Raw genomic sequence first — 23729 nt, 5'->3', positions numbered from 1 at the left:
TACGTCACCAAGATCTTTTTTCCGTAATATCACATAATCCAGAAGGAATCCAGAAGGTGCCAGTGTTTAGATCGCGGATGCATCCATGTCGTTTTATATTTTTCAGGCAGACGAAAATATGTATTTGTCAGACAGAGTTCAAACTCGGCACATAGAGTTAGAAGATCCAAACCATTCGAGTTGCATTTTCCAATCCCATGGCGACCGAGGACTCCATTCCAAGCACTGAAATCATTCCCAACACGAGCATTAAAATCACCAAGTAACAGAAGTTTATCTGCAGAAGGAATATCCCTAAGGACATGTCGGAGGTCTTGGTAGAACTTGTTCTTCTCTTCATCCGGAGATGGCAATGTAGGTGCGTATACAGTGATCAAGTGAAGATATTTCTTGGATGCCAGATGAATTCTGAGTGTTATTATTCTGTCACTGATACCTTTTGGGAGTTCTGTTAGTGAACATGCCAATTTATTGCGTATGGCAAAGCCTACCCCACTTTCCGCCCTTTCAGTGGATGATTTTCCACTCCAGTAGTAGGTATAACCTCCGAGCGGTTCACATAACTGTCCAGAGTCACTAAGATGTGTTTCACTTATGGCGGTAATGTCGATGTTATATCTAGCCAATTCCCTTGCGATAAGTCCTGTCTTTCTCTCTGGGCGCTGATTATGGTCGTTATCCTGTAAAGTACGGACGTTCCAAACTCCAATCATTAGCTATTTAAGGTAACTGTTTATTTTATTATTTTTTTGACCGCATATGTTAGTGAACAAGTGACCACAGTTTGCCACTTGTGCTGGGTTGAGACGGGCTATGTTTAGGCCACCTTTTCTAGGCCCCTCCCTGGATTAGGGAAAGCAGAGCGATCCTAAATAGGGCTGCTTTGTCTTCTGACGAGCTGCCGAACCAGTCCTCCCGTCTCTCACGAGTACCAGAACGACCATCACCGCCTAACGTGCAGAGCACCAACTAAGGTTCAGGTACACCAAACCCTTGCCTCACCATCAGTACTCCATCGCCGCAGGACTTTCAAAGCTCATAGTCCATTGAAACTTTGCTGGAGTCATCTGCGCATGAAGGTATTTAAAGTGGACAAGCAGTTGCGCAGATGCAGATCCACTCTCTCGTCCTCTGCCTCTGGTTGGCAGTGGATCGTAGGGCCGATACGACTGGCAAGAGGCAGGGGATGCAGTGAATGGCCATATACCACTGGAAGTATCCTGACATACGCCCTTAAGGCACATCACAGGTGCCTTGCTTCGTCGGTACAGAAGCCGTGAGTGTTTACCTATCGATATTACCCGCCTCCTACACCGATGAAGAGACTGACAGAAGGGAAGAAGGAAAGGGGACTGGAAGGGAAAGGGAGGAAAGGACGGTAGGTCGTTGTGAGGCTCCTCTGCTGAGACCTGACCGGCTAGGTCGAACCTGCCAGTAGCTACGCTACCACCGGTATAGCTCTCAGCATCACAGGAACACGCACTCTCTCCCACCCGCACGGACAGTGCTACGATAAGGTGGTGCCTCCAGGGAGAGACACAAGCAGACATTTTCAAAATGAATAGGAGAAATTAGAACAGAATTTAATGGAAGCCTTCAGCTGAATTAAAAGACAGTGAAAGAAAAGGCAAACCCAACAGTTTCATACAGTGGTTGAATAATATTTCAAGCAAGAACTGAGAATTCAATGGGTTCATCATCTTAGTGTTCAATAAATTCTTGTGAAATTAATGAGTAATAGCCTGTATTAACATATTATTAGCTAACTTTTCATTGTGTTTCATCTTTGCTTTAAGTTTGCTTGTCTGAGACAAGTGTTACAACAATTTTTGGCCAAATACTACTACCACTACTACTACTACAACTACTACTACTACTAATAATAATAATAATTATTATTATTATTATTATTATTATTATTATTATTATTATCCCCGTGGAGGCCCAGGAAAAGAATAGGCCTCCGGTATGTTCTGCCAGTCGTAAAAGGCGACGAAAAGAACAAACCACTAATAGTGCTAACCCCCCTTTTAGTGTGATTAGTTGGTTCAGGACAGAACTAAAGAAGCCTCGGACAAGCGCCGTCATGGTCGGGGACGACGCTTGAACCCTATGCCCGCCCACAATGGTAACGACACTGCTAGCCAACTGGAAAATGATTTAAATCCAAATAGAGGTGTTTTGTAGGATATGCTTCCTGCAACCACCCTAGAAGGAAAACAAAGAAAGAGGATGAGATGGTCAGATGAAGTTAATCGACACCTCATGTTCTGTTATTACCAAGCAACAAACCTAGGAACCAACACAACTGGATACAAATCACAAGTATACACAACATTCATTACCAGATACCCAGAATTAAAATTTTTAACAGAACAACGACTAGCTGATCAGATCCGTGTAATAATCAAAAATAACAGGATACCCCATTCAGAATTAGAAAACATCAAACAACAAGTACAACAAATACTGGAACAAAATAATGTGCAATCAGAAGAAGAAGAAAATACGGTAATGGACTCAAACATCCCAGAGCAAACAAACAAAGAACAACACGCACCAATTAAACAATCAGAGGAAAACGAAATCTTAAGACAGCCACCAGAACAAGCACAAATAGAACACGAAGTGACACAGATGTTAGATATAGAAGAAAAATTTCAGCTAACATATATAGAATACAAAGACACAAATACAGACATCAGACCATTCTTGCATAGACCACCAAATAACCCACAAGTCGAAACAACAATAAAAACTATCAACACAATCATACACAACAAAATAAATGAAAACACAACTATGGAAGAGTTACAACTACTGGTTTATATAGGAGCACTCACTACACTAAATATACACACTAGGCAGAGATCAGAACCAACCAACACACAGAAGAAACCCACAAAACCAGCATGGCAACACAGGCTACAGATCAAAATAGAAAAACTGAGAAAAGATATCGGACAGCTAACACAATTTATAAGAAATGAAATCTCGGAAAAAAAAAACGAAAAAGGTTAGGTAAAATAACAAGAAGCGACAGAGCAATTAGGCGAAAAGAAGCAGAAACTACAAGCATTAGCCAAACGACTCAGAAGATACAAAAAAAGTGAAAATAGAAGGAAACAAAACCAAACATTCAACACAAACCAAAAGAAATTTTACCAGACAATAGATAACACACACATTAAAATAAACAATCCACCAAACATAACAGACATGGAACACTTCTGGAGCAACATATGGTCAAACCCGGTACAACATAACAGGCATGCACGGTGGATACAAGCAGAAACAGACACATACAAGATGATACCACAAATGCCTGAAGTGATAATTTTGCAACATGAAGTCACCCAAGCAATTAATTCTACTCACAATTGGAAAGCCCCTGGAAATGATAAAATAGCAAATTTCTGGTTAAAGTAGTTCACCTCAACACATTCACATCTAACTAAATTATTTAACAGTTACATTGCAGACCCATACACATTCCCTGATACACTTACACATGGAATAACTTATCTGAAACCTAAAGATCAAGCAGACACAGCGAACCCAGCTAAATATCGCCCCATAACATGCCTACCAACAATATACAAAATATTAACTTCAGTCATTAAACAGAAATTAATGACACATACAACACAGAACAAAATTATATACGAAGAACAAAAAGGCTGTTGCAAAGGAGCACGAGGATGTAAATAGCAACTGATAATAGATGCAGAGGTGACATATCAAGCTAAAACTAAACAAAGGTCGCTACACTACGCATACATTGATTACCAAAAAGCTTTTGATAGTGTACCCCACTCATGGTTACTACAAATATTGGAAATATACAAAGTAGATCCTAAATTGATACAGTTCCTAAACATAGTAATGAAATATTGGAAAACCACACTTAATATCCAAACAAATTCAAATAATATCACATCACAGCCAATACAGATTAAGCGTGGAATATACCAAGGAGACTCATTAAGTCCTTTCTGGTTCTGCCTTGCTCTGAACCCACTATCCAACATGCTAAATAATACAAATTATGGATACAATATTACTGGAACATACCCACACAAAATCACACATTTGCTATACATGGATGATCTAAAACTACAGGCAGCAACAAATCAACAACTCAACCAATTACTAAAGATAACAGAAGTATTCAGCAATGATATAAGTATGGCTTTTGGAACAGACAAATGTAAGAAAAATAGCATAGTCAAGGGAAAACACACTAAACAAGAAGATTACATATTGGATAACCACAGCGACTGCATAGAAGCGATGGAAAAAACGGATGCCTATAAATATCTAGGATACAGACAAAAAATAGGAATAGATAATACAAATATTAAAGAAGAACTAAAAGAAAAATATAGACAAAGACTAACAAAAATACTGAAAACAGAATTGACAGCAAGAAACAAGACAAAAGCTATAAATACTTATGCCATACCAATATTGACCTACTCATTTGGAGTAGTGAAATGGAGTAACACAGACCTAGAATCACTCAATACACTTACACAATCACAATGCCACAAATATAGAATACATCACATACATTCAGCAACAGAAAGATTCACATTAAGCAGAAAGGAAGGAGGAAGGGGATTTATCGACATAAAAAACCTACATTATGGACAGGTAGACAATTTAAGAAAGTTCTTTCTAGAACGAGCAGAAACTAGCAAAATACACAAGGCACTCACTCATATAAATACATCGGCTACACCACTGCAATTTCATAACCACTTCTACAACCCTTTAGATCACATAACATCAACAGATACGAAGAAAGTAAAGTGGAAAAAGAAAACACTTCATGGCAAGCACCCGTACCATCTAACACAGCCACACATCAAGACGCATCCAACACATGGCTAAGAAAAGGCAATATATACAGTGAGACGGAAGGATTCATGATTGCAATACAGGATCAAACAATAAACACCAGATATTACAGCAAGCATATTATTAAAGATCCCAATACCACAACAGATAAATGCAGACTTTGTAAACAACAAATAGAAACAGTAGATCACATCACAAGCGGATGTACAATACTAGCAAATACAGAATACCCCAGAAGACATGACAATGTCGCAAAAATAATACATCAACAGCTTGCCTTACAACATAAACTTTTAAAACAACAAGTTCCTACATACAAGTATGCACCACAAAATGTACTGGAGAATGATGAATACAAATTATACTGGAACAGGACCATTATAACAAATAAAACAACGCCACATAACAAACCTGACATCATACTCACCAATAAAAAGAAGAAATTAACACAACTAATCGAAATATCCATACCCAATACAACAAATATACAAAAGAAAACAGGAGAAAAAATTGAAAAATACATCCAACTGGCTGAGGAAGTCAAAGACATGTGGCATCAGGATAAAGTTGACATCATACCAATTATACTATCAACTACAGGAGTCATACCACACAATATCCACCAGTACATCAATGCAATACAGCTACATCCAAACATATATATACAACTACAGAAATCCGTAATTATTGATACATGTTCAATTACCCGAAAGTTCCTAAATGCAATATAACACATACCGTACAGTTAATAGGAAGTGACGCTTGATCAAGGTCCGCGTCACTTTCCATTCTTAACCAGACTTAACGTCTGAGAAAGTAAAGAAATAATAATTATTATTATTATAAACTGTGGAAACATACCTTAGCCAAGTTATATTTAACAGTTCTTAGGCAACACTTCCTTCCACCAGTTACTGGGATAGTGGTACTTCTGTATCTCGATACCTTCACGTGGTACAGGCATGACATATCCACCAAACTCCTTCTGAGGCAACGGAGGAGTGATCAGCCTTGGCGGGAAGCACTGCAGGGAGTCCATGCTCTCGCAGTCTGGTGGAAGGACCCTGCGCTTCCATCCCACTCTCCGGAGCATGTTTATCTGGACCACAAAGGAATGTAGTGTTCAAAAGCACATTTAATGTCTGAAGATAGCCTTGTAACTCGAAAACCGATTAACACAATACAAGTAATACTGTAGAACAAAAGCAAACTACTGCTTTTCATTTATTATAATGTTATTCTAGAAAGAACCGACAGAAGATTCAGTTAACATGAATGTAGTGTTAACTTAGAACAGAAATTTAATAACATAGGTCCCCTACCATGGTGACATCTGCAACACAAACACTGAACAGCAATACATAAGATCACAAAAAGGTGTACAATGAATGTTCTAACAGATCTCGAGTTAAAATATAATGCAAAAATGTCACCTAAAAACCATTAAATTTGGAAAAATACAACTCTACAAAAGGTGAGAACAATGTAAGCTTTGATAGTTCCCATACAGATGGCAACACTTATCTCTCAGTTTTTACGTTTGAGGGCTAGCACATTTTTCCACGCATATCTTTATACGATAAGTTGCAGGAGGAGTTCCCAACTGCACAATTCACAAAAGGTGGTGTTGGAGGGAAGAAGCCAGATGACTATGAGGTGGTCAGTGAAGACAAGCATGGAGTGTTGTGCAGCATGCTCGGCAATGAGGTGGTCAAGCTGCCTCTGGGTCACAGTTTGGCAGTGACCTTTTGTGTGAACAGACAGTTTGCTAGCTGCTGTCCCCCAGTATGCTGCACAGAGGTTGCAGATAAATTAGTAATACACAGGGCTGCTTTCACAGGTGTCTCTGCATTTCACAGGGGGGGGGGGGGGGGGGGGGGTAGGAAATGCATGTGACAGGACTGAAGTGTAGCAGTGGGAGGATGTAAGGGACAGATCTTGCAGCTATGTCTTTTACACGAATAGGAGACGTGGGGGGCAACCCAGACAAAGAGGAAACAACAAGAAATTTTGAGAGAATAGGATTTGTAGTTCCCAACTGCTATCCGGAACAAGAGGACAGGATACATTTGATGAAATAAATGCAAGGACATCAAACTACCAGTGGAATATTAGAAGAAAAAGAGGATTAAAATAGGTGAGAAATTGCATACTAGCAAATTTGCAAACACTAAGCCGCTGTGGTGAAGATACACACCAAAAAGGAATGTGATTGTTGAGCACTTGAACCAAAACTGTATGAGAAAGTACTATGATTGTAACCATATAAGCTCAGGTTGCAGGAAGCTGGTTGAGAAATGTAACACATGAAGACATCAAACCACTGCCCACAAGTGTGAAGGTAATATTTGTGGTGAGGAAGAGTGCGCAACAAATGAACACATGCTTATTGTAAACATGTTTCAACAAACAGCAGGTCACAGCAATAGAGATAAATTTGGGAATGCGGTTTATGATGTTCAGAACCAAGACAGTCAAAATATTGAAGTTCTAGAACAACAGACATGAAACACACAAATATATAGACACTGGACAAAACTGTAAAAAAGGATGACAATTATAAGAACAACAAGTTGGATTCTAGTATAATAGTCAGTAGTAGTACAAGAAGAATTACTTGACTTAGTGGAAGGTGTGAAGAAATGGTCTATGAGAATTCTACTCAAGAGGAGATATACAACATTGTAGAGCATTGTAAAAAGGAAGAGAGTGCTGTAGCTGACATTACAGAACACAAAAAATAATAATAATAATAATAAAGAAAGCCTCTAATTGCATTCTGACGTTTACACAAGCAACGAAGATGAAGGTACTGGTAATGAACAGGAGGACAATTTTAAAGTGAAGTGCCACATGATTAATTGTGAAAGAAGATATGTGTGAATTTGAAAAAGACTGGATAGAAGCATGAATTTAAAAGAAGTTGCAGTGTAATTACTAATATGCACTAAGAAGAAAAGAGGTAGATTTGAAAGAAAATGAAGAACATAGGGAAAGATAGATTGCTACTTACTGTGAAGATGACACACTAAGCTGCAGGCAGGTACAGGGTGTACATAAAGTCTGGGAACACTTTGAATGATTTATTGCACAAGAACCAAACATTGTACAGATATCACATATATGTCATTTTGAAGAGAATCTCTGAAACTTTTTTTTTCATATATACTGCCACACAGTGTAGTTTGGTAATTTGTGGATAGTCAGCGCTAGTCACAAACATGGCGAGTTCAGGTGTGGAGTGAGCTTTCTGTGTGTTGGAGTTCCAAAAGCAAGTGTGCTACAGCAGTTCAACAGAACCAAGCCACCAACAAGGAAGGCCATTTACCACTGGCAGAACAAATTCGTTATGACAGGTTGTTTGTGCCCGGCAAAGAGAAGCAGATGTTCCAGTGTGAGGGAAGTGAATGTGAAATCCAAAGAAATCGGTGCGTCGTGAACTCAAACCGGCTCTAAGGACAGTGTGGAAAGTCGTGCGACAGAAACTGCCCATAAAACTAGTCAAGCTGGAGCTAGTGTGGAAGCTCAACGACAATGACAAAGACAAGCATTTTGAGTTTTGTTTGCAGTTGCAACAACTGAATGAGGATGGTGATGGCATTGTTGATTGCTTAATTTTTAGCGACAAGGCCGCTTTTCTCACTAATGGGAAAGTGAGCAGGCATAATTGTCGAATCTTAGGTACAAAGCATCCACACGAATGCATTAAATTTGAGTGTGATTCTCTAAAGGTAAAAGTTTTTTGTGCCTTGTCACATCGAAATTATACGAGCCATTCTTCTTCACTGAGAAAACTGTCACTGGATATTTCTACTTGGACATGCTGATGCCTCACATGCAATCAGGCTCTCCGTTCATCTTTCAGCAGGATGGGGCTCCACTCCATTTTCATCGTGAAGTTCGTGGGTACCTGAACACGGAGCTGCCGCATCGATGGATCGGCTGTGCTACAGAAGGGGAAAACTGTTTCATGGAATGGACTCCCCGATCACCAGATCTCATTCCATGTGACTTTTCTGTGGGGACACATTAAAGATCTGGTGCATGTACCACCTCTACCATATGATGTAGCAGAGCTCAGGGAGGAGAGAATATGGGAAGCAACTACAACGGTCGACGATGCCATGCTGAGACAGGTATGGCAAGAATTTGATTACCGTATTGACATCTGCTGGGTCACTCATGGTTCACATATCAAATGTTTGTAAAAAAAAAAAAAAAAAACTTTTGAGTCTCTTCAAAATGCAATATGTATGACATCTGTAAAATGTTTAGTTCTTGTGCAATAAATAATTGAAAGTGTACCTGGACTTTATGTACACTCTGTACAATAAAGAGACACTTAAGCCCATTTCACACAAGTGACTTTTAGCTCAAAACTGACAACTCAAAGTGTGTGTAGCTTTTGTGTCAGCATGTAAATCAGCAACCAACCATGATGAAATGTGTCTATGACGTCAACGATCTACAGATTGTGCCGAGTGTGGAGTTCTAAATTACTAAGTATGCTGCAAACTGCACATGCACAGTGGCACGGGATTATGGCGGCATTTGCTAACATCGTAAGTTATGACCTATTCTCGTTGAGTTCACTTCCATTATAGAAATGGATTTTGTGCATTTATGTATGCTGTATATTTGCTATGTTGTTTACTTCATTTCTGTGACACACTGGAAAGGTTGCACAAGGTCTTGGCATTTTTCGTACTAGTTTTCTCCAACAAAAGAGATGGAATATATGAAAGCAAAAAGTATTTACATTTTAGAGAGATGAAAAACTTACACTGTGCACAAACAAGAACATTAACAGATAAACATATTTTAATGGCATTTACTTCAACAGAGAGGATCTCAGTGTTATAGGACAAAAAAAATAATGTTCATCGTAAGCGTATTTGGCACTTAACACAAAAAGCATGTTACAAAGGATAAAGCAGAAAGGCACTATTTACTGCGCTCTACATTTTGTCTAATGTGTTTACAAATATATATTTTCTCCAGCAAATACGTGTTTATGTTCTGAAATGTTTGGATGACAATTTTCCGACACTTTCACTTCTCAGGAATGTGAACAATTTATCACAAGACCTTCAACAAGAACTTCCAATATCAATTCCTATTTAGTCTTTAATAAACTCTATTGTCATTGCCTGTTCCTACATTCTCTTACTATCTTTTGATTTTCCTGTAACAAGAATAGCACCTCATAGCCTCACTTTCACCACTCAGATGAAAAACTGCACAGTAGACATCTCTCACACCGGCAAATTTGGTGCTGACATGTTAACAAAAATGTCTACTCCACGCATACAAGACTCAGTATGCAAATAAAATGCCAAGAGCACCACAGTCGACGCACTTGTCTCGAGTAGTCAATTGAGACAAGCAAGAAAATCATGTAAAAAGGGCTTTACACATTAGTTGTTGGCCACTGCCTTCATCAGAAAAGGAAACACATACACATTCACTCGCAAAAGCAAGCACAGCTAATGCACACATGACTATCATCTCCAGCAACTCAGACCAGACTTCTTTACCAGTCCAAGCTGCCTCAGATGGTGTTCATTTCGTGTGTTAGGTGTTCTTGCTTGTGTGATTGAATGTGAATGTGTTTCTTCTTATGACAAAGGCTGTGGTCAAAAGCTAATGTGCAAGTGCCTTAATTGTGGATATCTGCAACTTAGCATGTCATCTTTACAGTAAATAGTAATCTATCTTTTTCCTTACATTGTTGATAATCCAATATGGAATTTCCATTGTTTAAAGAGAATAAATAGAAAGGAAAACATGAAGAGATGTAGAACAGGGGCAGCATGAAAATATGTTAGAAGACTTTTGAAAGCAGCAACACAAACCAATGTTCGCGAACAAAGCGAAAAGCTCAATATTGTAGAATTGAGAAAGGTGAACATATAATCAGACCAGCACAGAACGTTTTTAGTAAGCAGGGGAGAAAGAAGGAGGGACTGACTTCTGGTGAGGAAAGATATCAATACCTGAGCCAATCAAAGAATGGAGTGAAGGAAGCATGACAAAAGAAAGTCAAACTGTGACAGAACCATTAATTCGGAGTCACAACAAGCTGAAATGCTATTTCATGGGTGAGGAAGACAGGAGCGGAAAATATGATTTTCACTGTATCAGTGAATGATGATAATTTACATACTGGGAACAAGTGGAAGAAATACAAGGAACATGGAAAGACAGAATACAATTGCTACACTTGCTCAAACAATGGATGCTGGTGTGAGTCACAAAACTCACACATGAAACTTTTGAACTTAAATCACAAATTAGCATTACCACATTCCTTTAGAACTACTGATAGCCTTGAGAGAGCCAGCCCTGACTGGTGAGCAAGATGTATGAGACAGACAAAATACCCCCAAACATACACACAGAATTCAAGCTTTCGCAACAAACTGTTGCCTCATCAGGAAAGAGGGGAAGGAGAGTGAAAGACGAAAGGATGTGGGTTTTAAGGGAGAGGGTAAGGAGTCATTCCAATCCCGGGAGCGGAAAGACTAACCTTAGGGGGAAAAAAGGACGGGTATACACTCGCACACACACACATATCCATCCACACATATACAGACACAAGCAGACATATTTAAAGACAAAGAGTTTGGGCAGAGATGTCAGTCGAGGCAGAAGTGCAGAGGCAAAGATGTTGTTGAATGACAGGTGAGGAATGAGTGGCGGCAACTTGAAATTAGCAGAGATTGAGGCCTGGTGGATAACGGGAAGAGAGGATATATTGAAGAGCAAGTTCCCATCTCCGGAGTTCGGATAGGTTGGCGTTAGTGGGAAGTATCCAGATAACCCGGACGGTGTAACACTGCGCCAAGATGTGCTGCCCGTGCACCAAGGCATGTTTAGCCACAGGGTGATCCTCATTACCAACAAACACTGTCTGCCTGTGTCCATTCATATGAATGGACAGTTTGTTGCTGGTCATTCCCACATAGAATGCATCACAGTGTAGGCAGGTCAGTTGGTAGATCACGTGGGTGCTTTCACACGTGGCTCTGCCTTTGATCGTGTACACCTTCCGGGTTACAGGACTAGAGTAGGTGGTGGTGGGAGGGTGCATGGGACAGGTTTTACACCGGGGGCGGTTACAAGGGTAGGAGCCAGAGGGTAGGGAAGGTGGTTTGGGGATTTCATAGGGATGAACTAAGAGGTTACGAAGGTTAGGTGGACAGCGGAAAGACACTCTTGGTGGAGTGGGGAGGATTTCATGAAGGATGGATCTCATTTCAGGGCAGGATTTGAGGAAGTCGTAACCCTGCTGGAGAGCCACATTCAGAATCTGATCCAGTCCCGGAAAGTATCCTGTCACAAGTGGGGCACTTTTGTGGTTCTTCTGTGGGAGGTTCTGGGTTTGAGAGGATGAGGAAGTGGCTCTAGTTATTTGCTTCTGTATCAGGTCGGGAGGGTACCCATCACATTCACCTGGTCCTACTCCAAATCCCATGCCACTTTCCTTGATGTTGACCTCCACCTGTCCAATGGCCAGCTTCACACGTCCGTCCACATCAAACCCACCAACAAGCAACAGTACCTCCATTACAACAGCTGCCACCCATTCCACATCAAACGGTCCCTTCCCTACAGCCTAGGTCTTCGTGGCAAACGAATCTGCTCCAGTCCGGAATCCCTGAAGCATTACACCAACAACCTGACAACAGCTTTCGCATCCCGCAACTACCCTCCCGACCTGGTACAGAAGCAAATAACCAGAGCCACTTCCTCATCCTCTCAAACCCAGAACCTCCCACAGAAGAACCACAAAAGTGCCCCACTTGTGACAGGATACTTTCCGGGACTGGATCAGATTCTGAATGTGGCTCTCCACCAGGGATACGACTTCATCAAATCCTGCCCTGAAATGAGATCCATCCTTCATGAAATCCTCCCCACTCCACCAAGAGTGTCTTTCCGCCGTCCACCTAACCTTCGTAACCTCTTAGTTCATCCCTATGAAATCCCCAAACCACCTTCCCTACCCTCTGGCTCCTACCCTTGTAACCGCCCCCGGTGTAAAACCTGTCCCATGCACCCTCCCACCACCACCTACTCCAGTCCTGTAACCCGGAAGGTGTACACGATCAAAGGCAGAGCCACGTGTGAAAGCACCCACGTGATCTACCAACTGACCTGCCTGCACTGTGATGCATTCTATGTGGGAATGACCAGCAACAAACTGTCCATTCGCATGAATGGACACAGGCAGACAGTGTTTGTTGGTAATGAGGATCACCCTGTGGCTAAACATGCCTTGGTGCACGGCCAGCACATCTTGGCGCAGTGTTACACCGTCCGGGTTATCTGGATACTTCCCACTAACGCCAACCTATCCGAACTCCGGAGATGGGATCTTGCTCTTCAATATATCCTCTCTTCCCGTTATCCACCAGGCCTCAATCTCCGCTAATTTCAAGTTGCCGCCACTCATTCCTCACCTGTCATTCAACAACATCTTTGCCTCTGCACTTCTGCCTCGACTGACATCTCTGCCCAAACTCTTTGTCTTTAAATATGTCTGCTTGTGTCTGTATATGTGTGGATGGATAGTGTGTGTGTGCGAGTGTATACCAGTCCTTTTTTCCCCCTAAGGTAAGTCTTTCCGCTCCCGGGATTGGAATGACTCCTTACCCTCTCCCTTAAAACCCACATCCTTTCGTCTTTCCCTCTCCTTCCCTCTTTCCTGATGAGGCAACAGTTTGTTGCGAAAGCTTGAATTTTGTGTGTATGTTTGTATTTGTTTGTGTGTCTATCGACGTGCCAGCGCTTTCGTTTGGTAAGTCACATCATCTTTGTTTTTAGATATATTTTTCCCACGTGGAATGTTTCAACAAAGATGATGTGACTTACCGAACGAAAGTGCTGGCAGCTCGATAGACACACAAACAAACACAAACACACACACAAAATTCAAGCTTTCGCAACAAACTGTTGCCTCATCAGGAAAGAGGGAAGGAGAGGGAAAGACGAAAGGATGTGGGTTTTAGGGGAGAGGGTAAGGAGTCATTCCAATCCCGGGAGCGGAAAGACTTACCTTAGGGGGAAAAAAGGACGGGTATACACTCGCACACACACACATATCCATCCACACATATACAGACACAAGTAGACATCTCACAAGCAGACATATTTGCTTGTGAGATGTCTACTTGTGTCTGTATATGTGTGGATGGATATGTGTGTGTGTGTGTGCGAGTGTATACCCGTCCTTTTTTCCCCCTAAGGTAAGTCTTTCCGCTCCCGGGATTGGAATGACTCCTTACCCTCTCCCCTAAAACCCACATCTTTTCGTCTTTCCCTCTCCTTCCCTCTTTCCTGATGAGGCAACAGTTTGTTGCGAAAGCTTGAATTTTGTGTGTGTGTTTGTGTGTCTATCGACCTGCCAGCACTTTCGTTCGGTAAGTCACATCATCTTTATATATATATATATATATATATATATATATATATATATATATATATATATATATATAATTCCAATCCTAAAGCAAGCAGGTGTTGACAGATGTGAAAATTACCGAACCATCAGTTTAATAGTCACAGTTGCAAAATACTAACACGAATTATTTACAGATGAATGGAAAAACTGGTGTAGAAGCCGACCATGGGGATGACCAGTTTGGATTCCGCAGAAATGTTCGAACATGTGACGCAATACTGATTATATGACTTATCTTAGAAGACAGATTAAGGAAAGGCAAACCTACATTTCTAGCATTTATAGGCTTAGAAAAAGCTTTTGACAATGTTGATTGGAATACTCTCTTTCAGATCCTGAAGATGGCAAGGGTCAAATACAGGGAGCGAAAGGCTATTTACAATTTTTACAGAAACCAGATGACAGTTGTAAGAGTCGGGGGGCATGAAAGGAAAGCAGTGGTTGGGAAGGGAGTGAGACAGGGTTGTAGCCTATCCCCGATGTTATTCAATCTGTATATTGAGAAAGCAGTGAAAGAAACAAAAGAAAAATTTGGAATAGGAATTAAAATCCATGGAGAAGAAATGAAAACTTTTGAGGTTTGCTGATGACAATGTAATCCTGTCAGAGACAGCAAAGAACCTGGAGGAGCAGTTGAATGGAATGGACAGTGTCTGGAAAGGAAAATATAAGATTGTTTGTTTTGTTTTGCTTTGGGGCACAAAAAAACAACCGTCGTCATACGCACCCAAGTCAAAACTATAGAACACAAACACAGAGAGGAGTTAAATGACAATATGTCAATCTCAATGGACAGAATAGGAGACAGCTAAAAACAGGCATGCAGAAAAAGGGCTAAAAAGAAACATGTGCTATTGTTAAGCATCTGTCCAATTTTAAAGTCAATTCAATCCAGAGTACATATGAATTCAGACAAAATGCAGTTTAAATGTGATAAATGTTCCTAAAAAGCCACATTACGCATTGTAGATTCCATAATTGGCAGCACGGCGAAATTTGCTTCCTGCACAACACCCTCATTGCCCACATTTGTCGTAATTCAACTTCTCACTCAAGCTGGTGTCACTGCTCCCCTTCCAACTATTCTGTAGTGCTGTACTTGAGCAATAGTAAAACATGGACGGCAATATCTTTTAGGGTGCAGATCATATGTAACAACAGCAACTAGTATGTAAATAACAGAAGCAATCAATCACGATTCAGTACAATTCTCAATCTTTCGCTCGTCCTGCAATCTAGTGACATATGTCTCTACTATCTCCAAAATGGGTTTTTCTGCCATAATTTATTCCTGCAAAAAATTGCTGCCTGTTAAAAAAAAAAAAAAAAAAAAGAGCAGTGAATTCTGGATTAATTTTCTTTCTCGTTTCATCTGAATGTCACCATCCTGTTGTAAGGTTGGTAACGTTTCTCTCGTTATCCTGACACATGAACATCGGCCAGATTTCTCATTTGTGACCCACGTGGTAAATCATTACAGTTTCTCAGAACCAAATAAAATATTGACTGTGGTTCAGAATCAAGTAATGGACTTTGAGGGACAATGTTTTCACCTCTTAACTGCACCTATACTTAAAAAGCAGCATAAATTCATGCATACAGTATCGATAGATCTATAAGAACTTTTATTGCAAACCTGTTGAAATACAACAACATTTTTAAGTTGATAGAATTTAATGCTATTTCCTCCCGTGAGTCACTAAACTGTCGATTTTAAAGCAGAGCATTAGACTGTTTTACTGGCTAATTCATAGTTTCTTGACTAGCCTTTGCACTAGCACCCCAAGTCACACATCACATGATCGTTCGAGCAAGATTGGTACTGTAGCAAGCGCTTTGGCATACTGGGAAATCTCGAGCCTATTAGAATACAGATATTGTTTGCTAAGCCCTACCATTCAGAATTCTACAAAATACATCTGCACAAAATCTCAATGACCAAAGCTTTATTTGTAATGTAGGTTGAATCCCATAGTCATATATTAAACAGTGTGAAAATGTTGACCTCAGCAACAATAGTTTAATCTGAGAATATAAGATGACCCCGTATTTTTCGAAAGATGGATTTGGGGAAAAAAGCCTTGTCTTATGAACAGATAAATACAGTATACTGGTGTGAACAACTCCCGTCATGACCACCTCACCTCCCAAGGATGATGTTTAATGGAAAAGAAATTTAAACAACAATAACAGAACAAAGTTCAAAATTTTTATGTTGTTATCTTTAAGTAACATAAACTGAATTACTTGTTGTCATGGTCTTCAGACAGAATACCTGTCCGATGCGGCTCTCCATGCTACACTATTCTGTACAAACTTCTTCAACTACAAATAACTACTGCAGCTGACACCCTTCTGAATCTTCTTACTGTACTCATCTCTTTGTTTCCCTCTAGGATTTTATACCCCCACACATCCCTCCAGTACTGAACTGGTGATCCCTTGATGTCTCAGAATGTGTCCTATCAAACAATCCCTTCTTTTGGTCAAGTTGTGCCACAAATTTCTTGTCTCCTCATTAGTTACGTGATCTACCCATATAATCGTCAGCATTCTTCTGTAGCACCACATCTCAAAAGCTTTTATTCTCTTCTTGTCTAAACTGTTTACTGTCCATGTCTCACATCCACACAGAGCTACACTTCATACAAATATTTTCATGAAAGACTTCCTAATACTTATATCTATATTTAATGTTAACAATTTTATCTTCTTCAGAAACACTTTTCTTGCCAGTGCCAGTCTGCATTTTATATCGTCTCTTCTTCAGCCATCATCAGTTATTTTGGCACTCAAATAACAAAACTCATCTACTACTTTGAGTTTCTCTTTTTCTAATCTAATTCCCTCATCTGATTTAATTTCACTACATGCCATTATCCTTGTTTTGTTTCTGCTGGTATTTATCTTATATCCTCTTTTCAAGACATGGTCCACTCCATTCAACACTGCACTTCCATGTCTTTCACCATCTCTGACAGAACTACAATGTCACTCACAAACCTAAAAGCTTTTATTCTTCTTACTGAAATTTAATTCTTACTCTATACTTTTCTTTGGTTTCCTTTACTGCTTGCTCAATGCACAGATTGAATAATGTCAGGGATAGGCAACAACCCTGTGCCATTGCCTTCTCAACCAGTGCTTGCCTTTAATAATAAGTTTATTGCAGCCAAATAGCCATACAAGTTCAAGGTACAATGATTATAATACATGAAATTAGAAATTTTACATACTGTGATTTGCAGTCACTTACTGACTGTGTCCTTTTGGTACAGAGTTCTATATGGTAACATTTGCATATTTGATGACACAGCTTACACTCACACATTGTGTTTGTTTCATGATATGGCACGTTGCTGCAAATATGGTGATGGAAACCATGGACTGCCATTTTGGTGATCACGTGTCTCATTTCGAAGTTTTCTTTTGTCCATGTTTGGTCAATCATGGCGCTTGTGTTGTAAAATTCTGGGGTATATCTTCCTTTTTTCCTGCAATGTTAGACTTTCCAAAGCGCTGATATTGGTTAAAATCAGGTTTGCCCATAGATTTTCAATGAGAAAGGGTTCCCTCGCCAGCAGGTGTACAAGTCTGGAGCCTGTTGTTTTGAGCACCCCTATTGCTTTCTTTATATAGGTCACCTTCACTCTTTTATGTGTCATTAGGTTTTTCACTGTAAATTCTATGCCGAACAGTGCTTGCCTTCATTTCCCTTGAATCTTGTAACTGCCATCTGGTTTCTGTGCTAGTTGTAAATAGCCTTTTGCTCCATGTGTTTTACTCCTGCAACCATCAGAGATCCAAAGAGTGTACTTCAGTCAACGTTGTTAAAAGGTTTCTGTAAGCCTACAAATGCTGTAAATGTAGGTCTGACTTTCCTTAACCTACCTACTAGATAAGTCATAGGGTCAGTATTGCCTCACGTGGTTCTACACTTCTCCGGAATCCAAACTGACCTTCGCCGAAGTTGGCCTCTACCAGTTTTTCCATTCTTCTGTAAGGAATTTGTGTTAGTATTTTACAATGATGACTTATTAAACTGATAGTTTGGTAATATTCACTCTTGTCAGCATCTGCTTTCTGTGCAATTCAAACTATTACATTCTTCTTGAAGTCTGAGTGTATTTTACCTGTATCATACATCTCGCATGCCAGATGGAACAGTTCTGTCATGGCTGGCTCTCCCAAGGCTATCAGTAGTTCTGATGAAATACTATTTCTGGGGCCTTGCTTCGACTTAGGTCTATCAAATTCTTCTCACTGTATCAAATCTCTCATCTCATCCTTCTCTTCATCCTCTTCCAGTTCTATAATATTGCTTTCAAGTTCATCTCCCTTGTACAGACCCCGAATTACTTATGCTCTTATAGTTAAACTACAAGAGTTGAACTACAGTAGTTGTTCATTTACAATATCAAACAAGTGATGCTGAGTTTTGGCATGTTGTTATAGTTTATTTAATATTGATTTTAATTTGTTTTGTTTAATAATTTAGTTTGATCCTTAACTCAGAAACAGACCAGTCTACCAAGACAAAGGTCAAATACTAGTAAGCAAAATTACTTACATGAACAAACACACAGCTTAATGTGTAAATCCATTGTCAGATGGTTATGATATAAATGCTTTCAACATTAGTTCTATTACAGCTTCAGTTTCAAAACAGGATGTATGGTGCAAATACATGAAGTGTGTTTATGCCTTCATGAGGTATAGATATCATATATGAAAAAAAAGGCTATGGTTTCTGTAGTAGCCACCAGAAAGATCGCGGGAGGCGCACATTGGCACGGCGCGTCACGGGCGGTAGTTGCCGCAAGTAGAGTCCCGTCCACCAGAGGGCACGCGAGAATTCGGACGCGACCTCTGCCGGCGTAACAAGAACAACAACAACAACTCCAGCAGCACGGGCCGTGCCCAGTCAGTCAACATCGGGCATGCCTAGGACACAGTCCCGGTCTACGCTAAGTGAAGTGCGACGTAAACGTGAACAGTGTTACTACACAATTGGCGACGAGTAGGGTCGTTCTTTCGCGTGTTGCGTCGTTGTTCCGGTTTCGCAGTTTCTCCCCGGCATGGAGGATTTGGTGCGAGTTTTGGTTGCGCAGCAGACGGAACTCATGGCCACCATGAAACAAGTGCTTCCGGCGTTGCTCTCCACGCCGTCTGCTCCGGCGCAGTTCCCTCCTCCCTTTCCCCCGTATGACGAGACGGCGGAGGATTGGGACGCATATGAACATCGCCTTCGGCAGCATTTCCAGGCGTTTCATGTTGCCGAGGCGGAGGTATGTCGTGCTCTCTTCTTGTCTTGGATATCTCCCTCGCTGTATCAAGTTTTGCGGCAGCTAGCGCCGTTGCAGGAACCCTCGTCCTTGACTTTTGACGCATTGTGTTCGTTGCTGTCTTCCTATTATCGCCGCCGCACGCATGTTGTGGCGGCTAGGGTCGAGTTCTATCAATGCAAGAAACAGCCCCATCAGTCTTACCGGGCGTGGGCCGCTACCCTGCACGGTCTTAGTCGCAAGTGTCATTTTGTCACGGAGCAGTCGCGAGAGTCGTATGCCCACGTTATGGTGCGCGACGTCATTGTTCGTTCGGCCCCTGATAGGGAGGTCCGGCAACGGGCCCTGCAGTTAGAAGACCCTTCCCTCGAGGAAGTTCTGTCCATTGCTCAATCGTATGAAGTCTCTCACGCGGCAGGTCAACAGCTGCAAGCGTGGTGCGACGTCGCGGAGGTTCAGGGTGGCGCGGCCGCGTCCACTGTGTCCGGGGTGGACGACGTGCGAGCGGTACAATCCGGCCGTTACGGCCGCTCCCGCACGGCGCGTAAACAGAATTCCGGCCGCCGGCCCCTGTTGCCGTCCTGTGCGTCGTGCTATATACATCACGATCGGTCAGAGTGCCCCCAGCGTTGGGCCGTTTGTCGCAAATGTAATAAAAAAGGTCACATTGCTAAAGTTTGCCGCTCAGCCTCAAAGGCATCAAAGGAAGCAAGTACAGAGGACATGGACGTTGACATTCAGGAAGTTTCATCGGGCCAGGCTCCCGACGCATCGGCCCACAAACTCTTTATTGAGGTGTCGGTTCGGTCGCGCCGGTTACAACTGCAAGTAGATACGGGGGCGGCAGTTTCGTTGTTGAATGCATAAACTTATTCCGACCTTGGATCGCCCCCGTTGGCGCCAGTTTACCGGCGTCTACGCGGTTATGGTAAACAGTTCATTCCCCTACTGGGTCAATTCACTGCCGACGTGACTTACAAATCAGTCACTCGGCCTATTACTTTTATTGTTGTCAGTGATGCGAGCTCCGCTAACCTTTTTGGCCTGGATGCCTTTCAGGCTTTCGGTTTTTCTATTGCTGACACCATACAGTTGGTCTCCGAAGACGTTCCCTATCACTCATTGGAATCTTTGATCTCAGACTTTCCAGATATTTTTGAGGAGGGCCTGGGGTGTGTTTCCGATTTTGAAGCTCACTTAACGTTGAAGGCGTCGGCTCGCCCGCGTTTTCTACGCGCGAGACAGATCCCCTTGGCTCTCTGCCCTCAGGTAAAGGAAGAGCTAGACCGGCTGACAGCCCTAGGTGTCGTTCTTCCTGTTTCTTCCAGTGAGTGGGCTTCGCCCCTCGTTATTGTCAAGAAGCCCTCAGGAAACTTACGTCTTTGTGGCGATTTCAAGGCCACCACTAATTCCCAATTGGTGGTGGACACCTATCCTTTGCCTCGTGCTGATGAATTGTTCTCCGCCGTGGCGGGTGGCCAATATTTTTCGAAAATCGATCTGTCGGAGGCTTATCATCAGATACCTCTTGATGAGGACTCCAAACGGCTGGCGGTCGTCAACACCCCGTTTGGCCTTTACCAATACCAGCGGTTGGCTTTTGGAATATCCAGTGCCCCGGCGATATTCCAGCGTTATCTTGAGCATGTCACGTCAACAATCCCTCATTGTATTAATTACCTGGATGACATAATTGTCACAGGCCGCAGCACGAAGGAACACTTGCACAACCTTCGCACCCTCTTTCTCAAATTCAGGTCTGTGGGCTTGCGTTGCAACCTGCGTAAGTCAACCTTCTTCCAACCGTCCATTGAGTATGTGGGCTACACCATATCTCGGCATGGCATACAGCCACTAGGAAGTTTGGTCCAAGGTATCGTCAACCTTCCTCGGCCCACTTCGCTGAAAGAGTTACAAGCTTTTTTAGGCAAGATAGCCTATTACCACCGGTTCATTCCCAGGGCTTCCACTATAGCCCACCCCCTGTACTGCCTTCTGCACAAGGGTGTTCCTTTTGATTGGTCGCCTGCATGCGAGCGAGCGTTCACCTCGTTGAAGGGCCTCCTCACTTCAGCCCCTTGTTTGGCTACTTTTGATCCCCGTAAGCCGTTGGTCCTGGCTACAGATGCTTCGCAGTATGGGGTGGGGGCGGTCCTGGCCCATCGCAACGCAGATGGTTCCGAGCAACCACTGGCGTTTGCGTCTAAAACGCTTAGTCCCGCGCAGGCCCATTACTCCCAGGTGGAAAAAGAGGCTTTGGCCATTGTCTACGCTGTTATCAAGTTTCACCCTTTCTTGTACGGCACGAAGTTTCAGTTAATCACTGACCATAAGCCGTTAATATCGTTATTTGGCCCCACCTCTCAGATTCCGGATAGGGCGGCCCACAGACTACAGCGCTGGGCCTTGTTCCTCTCTAAGTACCATTATGACATTCATTTTCGCCCTACAGGACAGCATGCCAACGCCGACGCTCTTTCCCGTCTTCCGGTGGGCCCGGATCCTACGTTCGATCGAGAGGAGATTATGTGTTTTCATTTGGATGTGGCATCCCGCCAAGCAGTTGATGGCTTTCCGATCACTAGTTCTCGAGTCGCCAGGGAAACGGCGGCTGACCCGGTTCTCCGGCGAGTAGTTCACCTCATTCAGCAGGGGTGGTCCTCCCGCCCTCCAGGCCGGGCCTCGGACCCTCTTCGTAATTATTTTCTTCTACGAGACCGCCTCTCGGTCTTGGAAGGAGTTCTCCTTCTGGCTACCGATGATACAGCTCCTCGCGTGGTTGTTCCTGCAGGTTTACGAAGGGAGGTCCTCACGTTATTACATGCGGGGCACTGGGGTGTTTCCCGTACTAAAACCTTGGCTCGCAGACATGTGTACTGGCCCGGTATTGACAGAGAAATTGAGCACTTGGTGGCCGCCTGTTCCCAGTGTGCGAGCCAACAAGCATCTCCCAGGGCAGCGTTCTCTTCATGGCCGCCGGCAACACAAGCATGGGAACGTGTTCACATCGATTTTGCGGGCCCGTTTCTCAATGGCTTTTGGCTCATTGTCATTGATGCTTATTCCCGATTCCCGTATGTGGTTCGCTGCTCCTCAACCACTTCAGAAGTTGCAATCCAGGCACTAGCAAAAATCTTTTCTGTGGAAGGTCTGCCAATCACCCTGGTCTCAGACAATGGACCGCAGTTTATTTCGCAGACCTTCCAGGATTTTTGTAGGCGCTTCGGTATTCGGCACGTTTGCTCTCCCCCCTTCCATCCACAATCGAATGGGGAAGCCGAGCGCATGGTGCGCACATTTAAGACGCAGATGAAAAAGTATGTGCACGAATTTCCTGCAGAGGAAGCCTTGACGTTTTTCTTGACGGCATACCGGACCACACCAATGGGCGACCGCAGCCCCGCAGAGCTCCTCCATGGGCGTCAACCTAGGACCCTGCTGCACCTCCTCCGGCCTGGTCCTCGCCAGTCTTCACAAAACGAAGTACCTGGCTTTCCACTGGGTATGTCGGTCTGGGCCCGTGGGTTTGGTCGCAATCCACGTTGGATACCGGCGGTGGTCCTGCGCCGAAATGGCCGCCGGCTCTATACCTTGCAGGCGGGGGATCGGGTGGTACGTCGTCACCAAAATCAGCTACGTCCACGTTCGGGCACCCACCCTCCGACCTCTCGGACACCGGCTTCCCCATTGCCGGCACCTGTATTGGTTTCACAGGGGACGTTACCTCCTCTCCCCGCTGTGACTCTGCCGCACTGCGATGGTTCTCAGCCTTGGCAGCCTCCAGTAGCTCCAGCACCGGCATCGCCATCATTCGAGATGCCCCAGCGAGAGCCGGCCCCCCTAGCAGGTTCGGTTTCTCAGGGGGCTAGTTCACCTGTGGTTGTCCCTTCCCCTTCATCCCCACCACTGGGTCTTGCCCCTCCCGAGGTGGAACGGGATCCGGAGTTCGACAGCTTGTCACCCGTTCTGTCCCGAGCTCCGGTTGTGGGACGACGGGGGCCTCTTCGTGTGGGTCACTTCCAGGCGTATTCGAAGGTTCCAGCTCGAGGGTTGGCAGATCCCCTCGACTCCGGCCATCCAATGGATGTGGAGGTCATCGCTCCTGCCCGACGCTC

At 43.0% G+C, this 23729-nt stretch overlaps 1 protein-coding gene across 5 annotated transcripts in view; it reads right to left on the bottom strand.

Annotated features, from left to right (window-relative positions):
* Positions 1–23729, bottom strand: part of LOC126203893 (uncharacterized) — a 77107-nt gene that overhangs the window by 7910 nt on the left and 45468 nt on the right. For all 5 annotated transcript variants that reach the window (XM_049938276.1, XM_049938280.1, XM_049938277.1 and 2 more), the window contains one exon: positions 5725–5962. In XM_049938276.1, coding sequence (XP_049794233.1) covers positions 5741–5962 — 222 coding nt within the window. In that variant the 3' untranslated portion in view covers positions 5725–5740. The remainder of the gene's footprint in view (positions 1–5724; positions 5963–23729) is intronic.

The sequence above is a fragment of the Schistocerca nitens genome, chromosome 9, assembly GCF_023898315.1.
Source record: "Schistocerca nitens isolate TAMUIC-IGC-003100 chromosome 9, iqSchNite1.1, whole genome shotgun sequence".
In the NCBI taxonomy this organism is placed as follows: domain Eukaryota; kingdom Metazoa; phylum Arthropoda; class Insecta; order Orthoptera; family Acrididae; genus Schistocerca; species Schistocerca nitens.
This window is presented reverse-complemented; position numbering and strand designations above follow the sequence as displayed.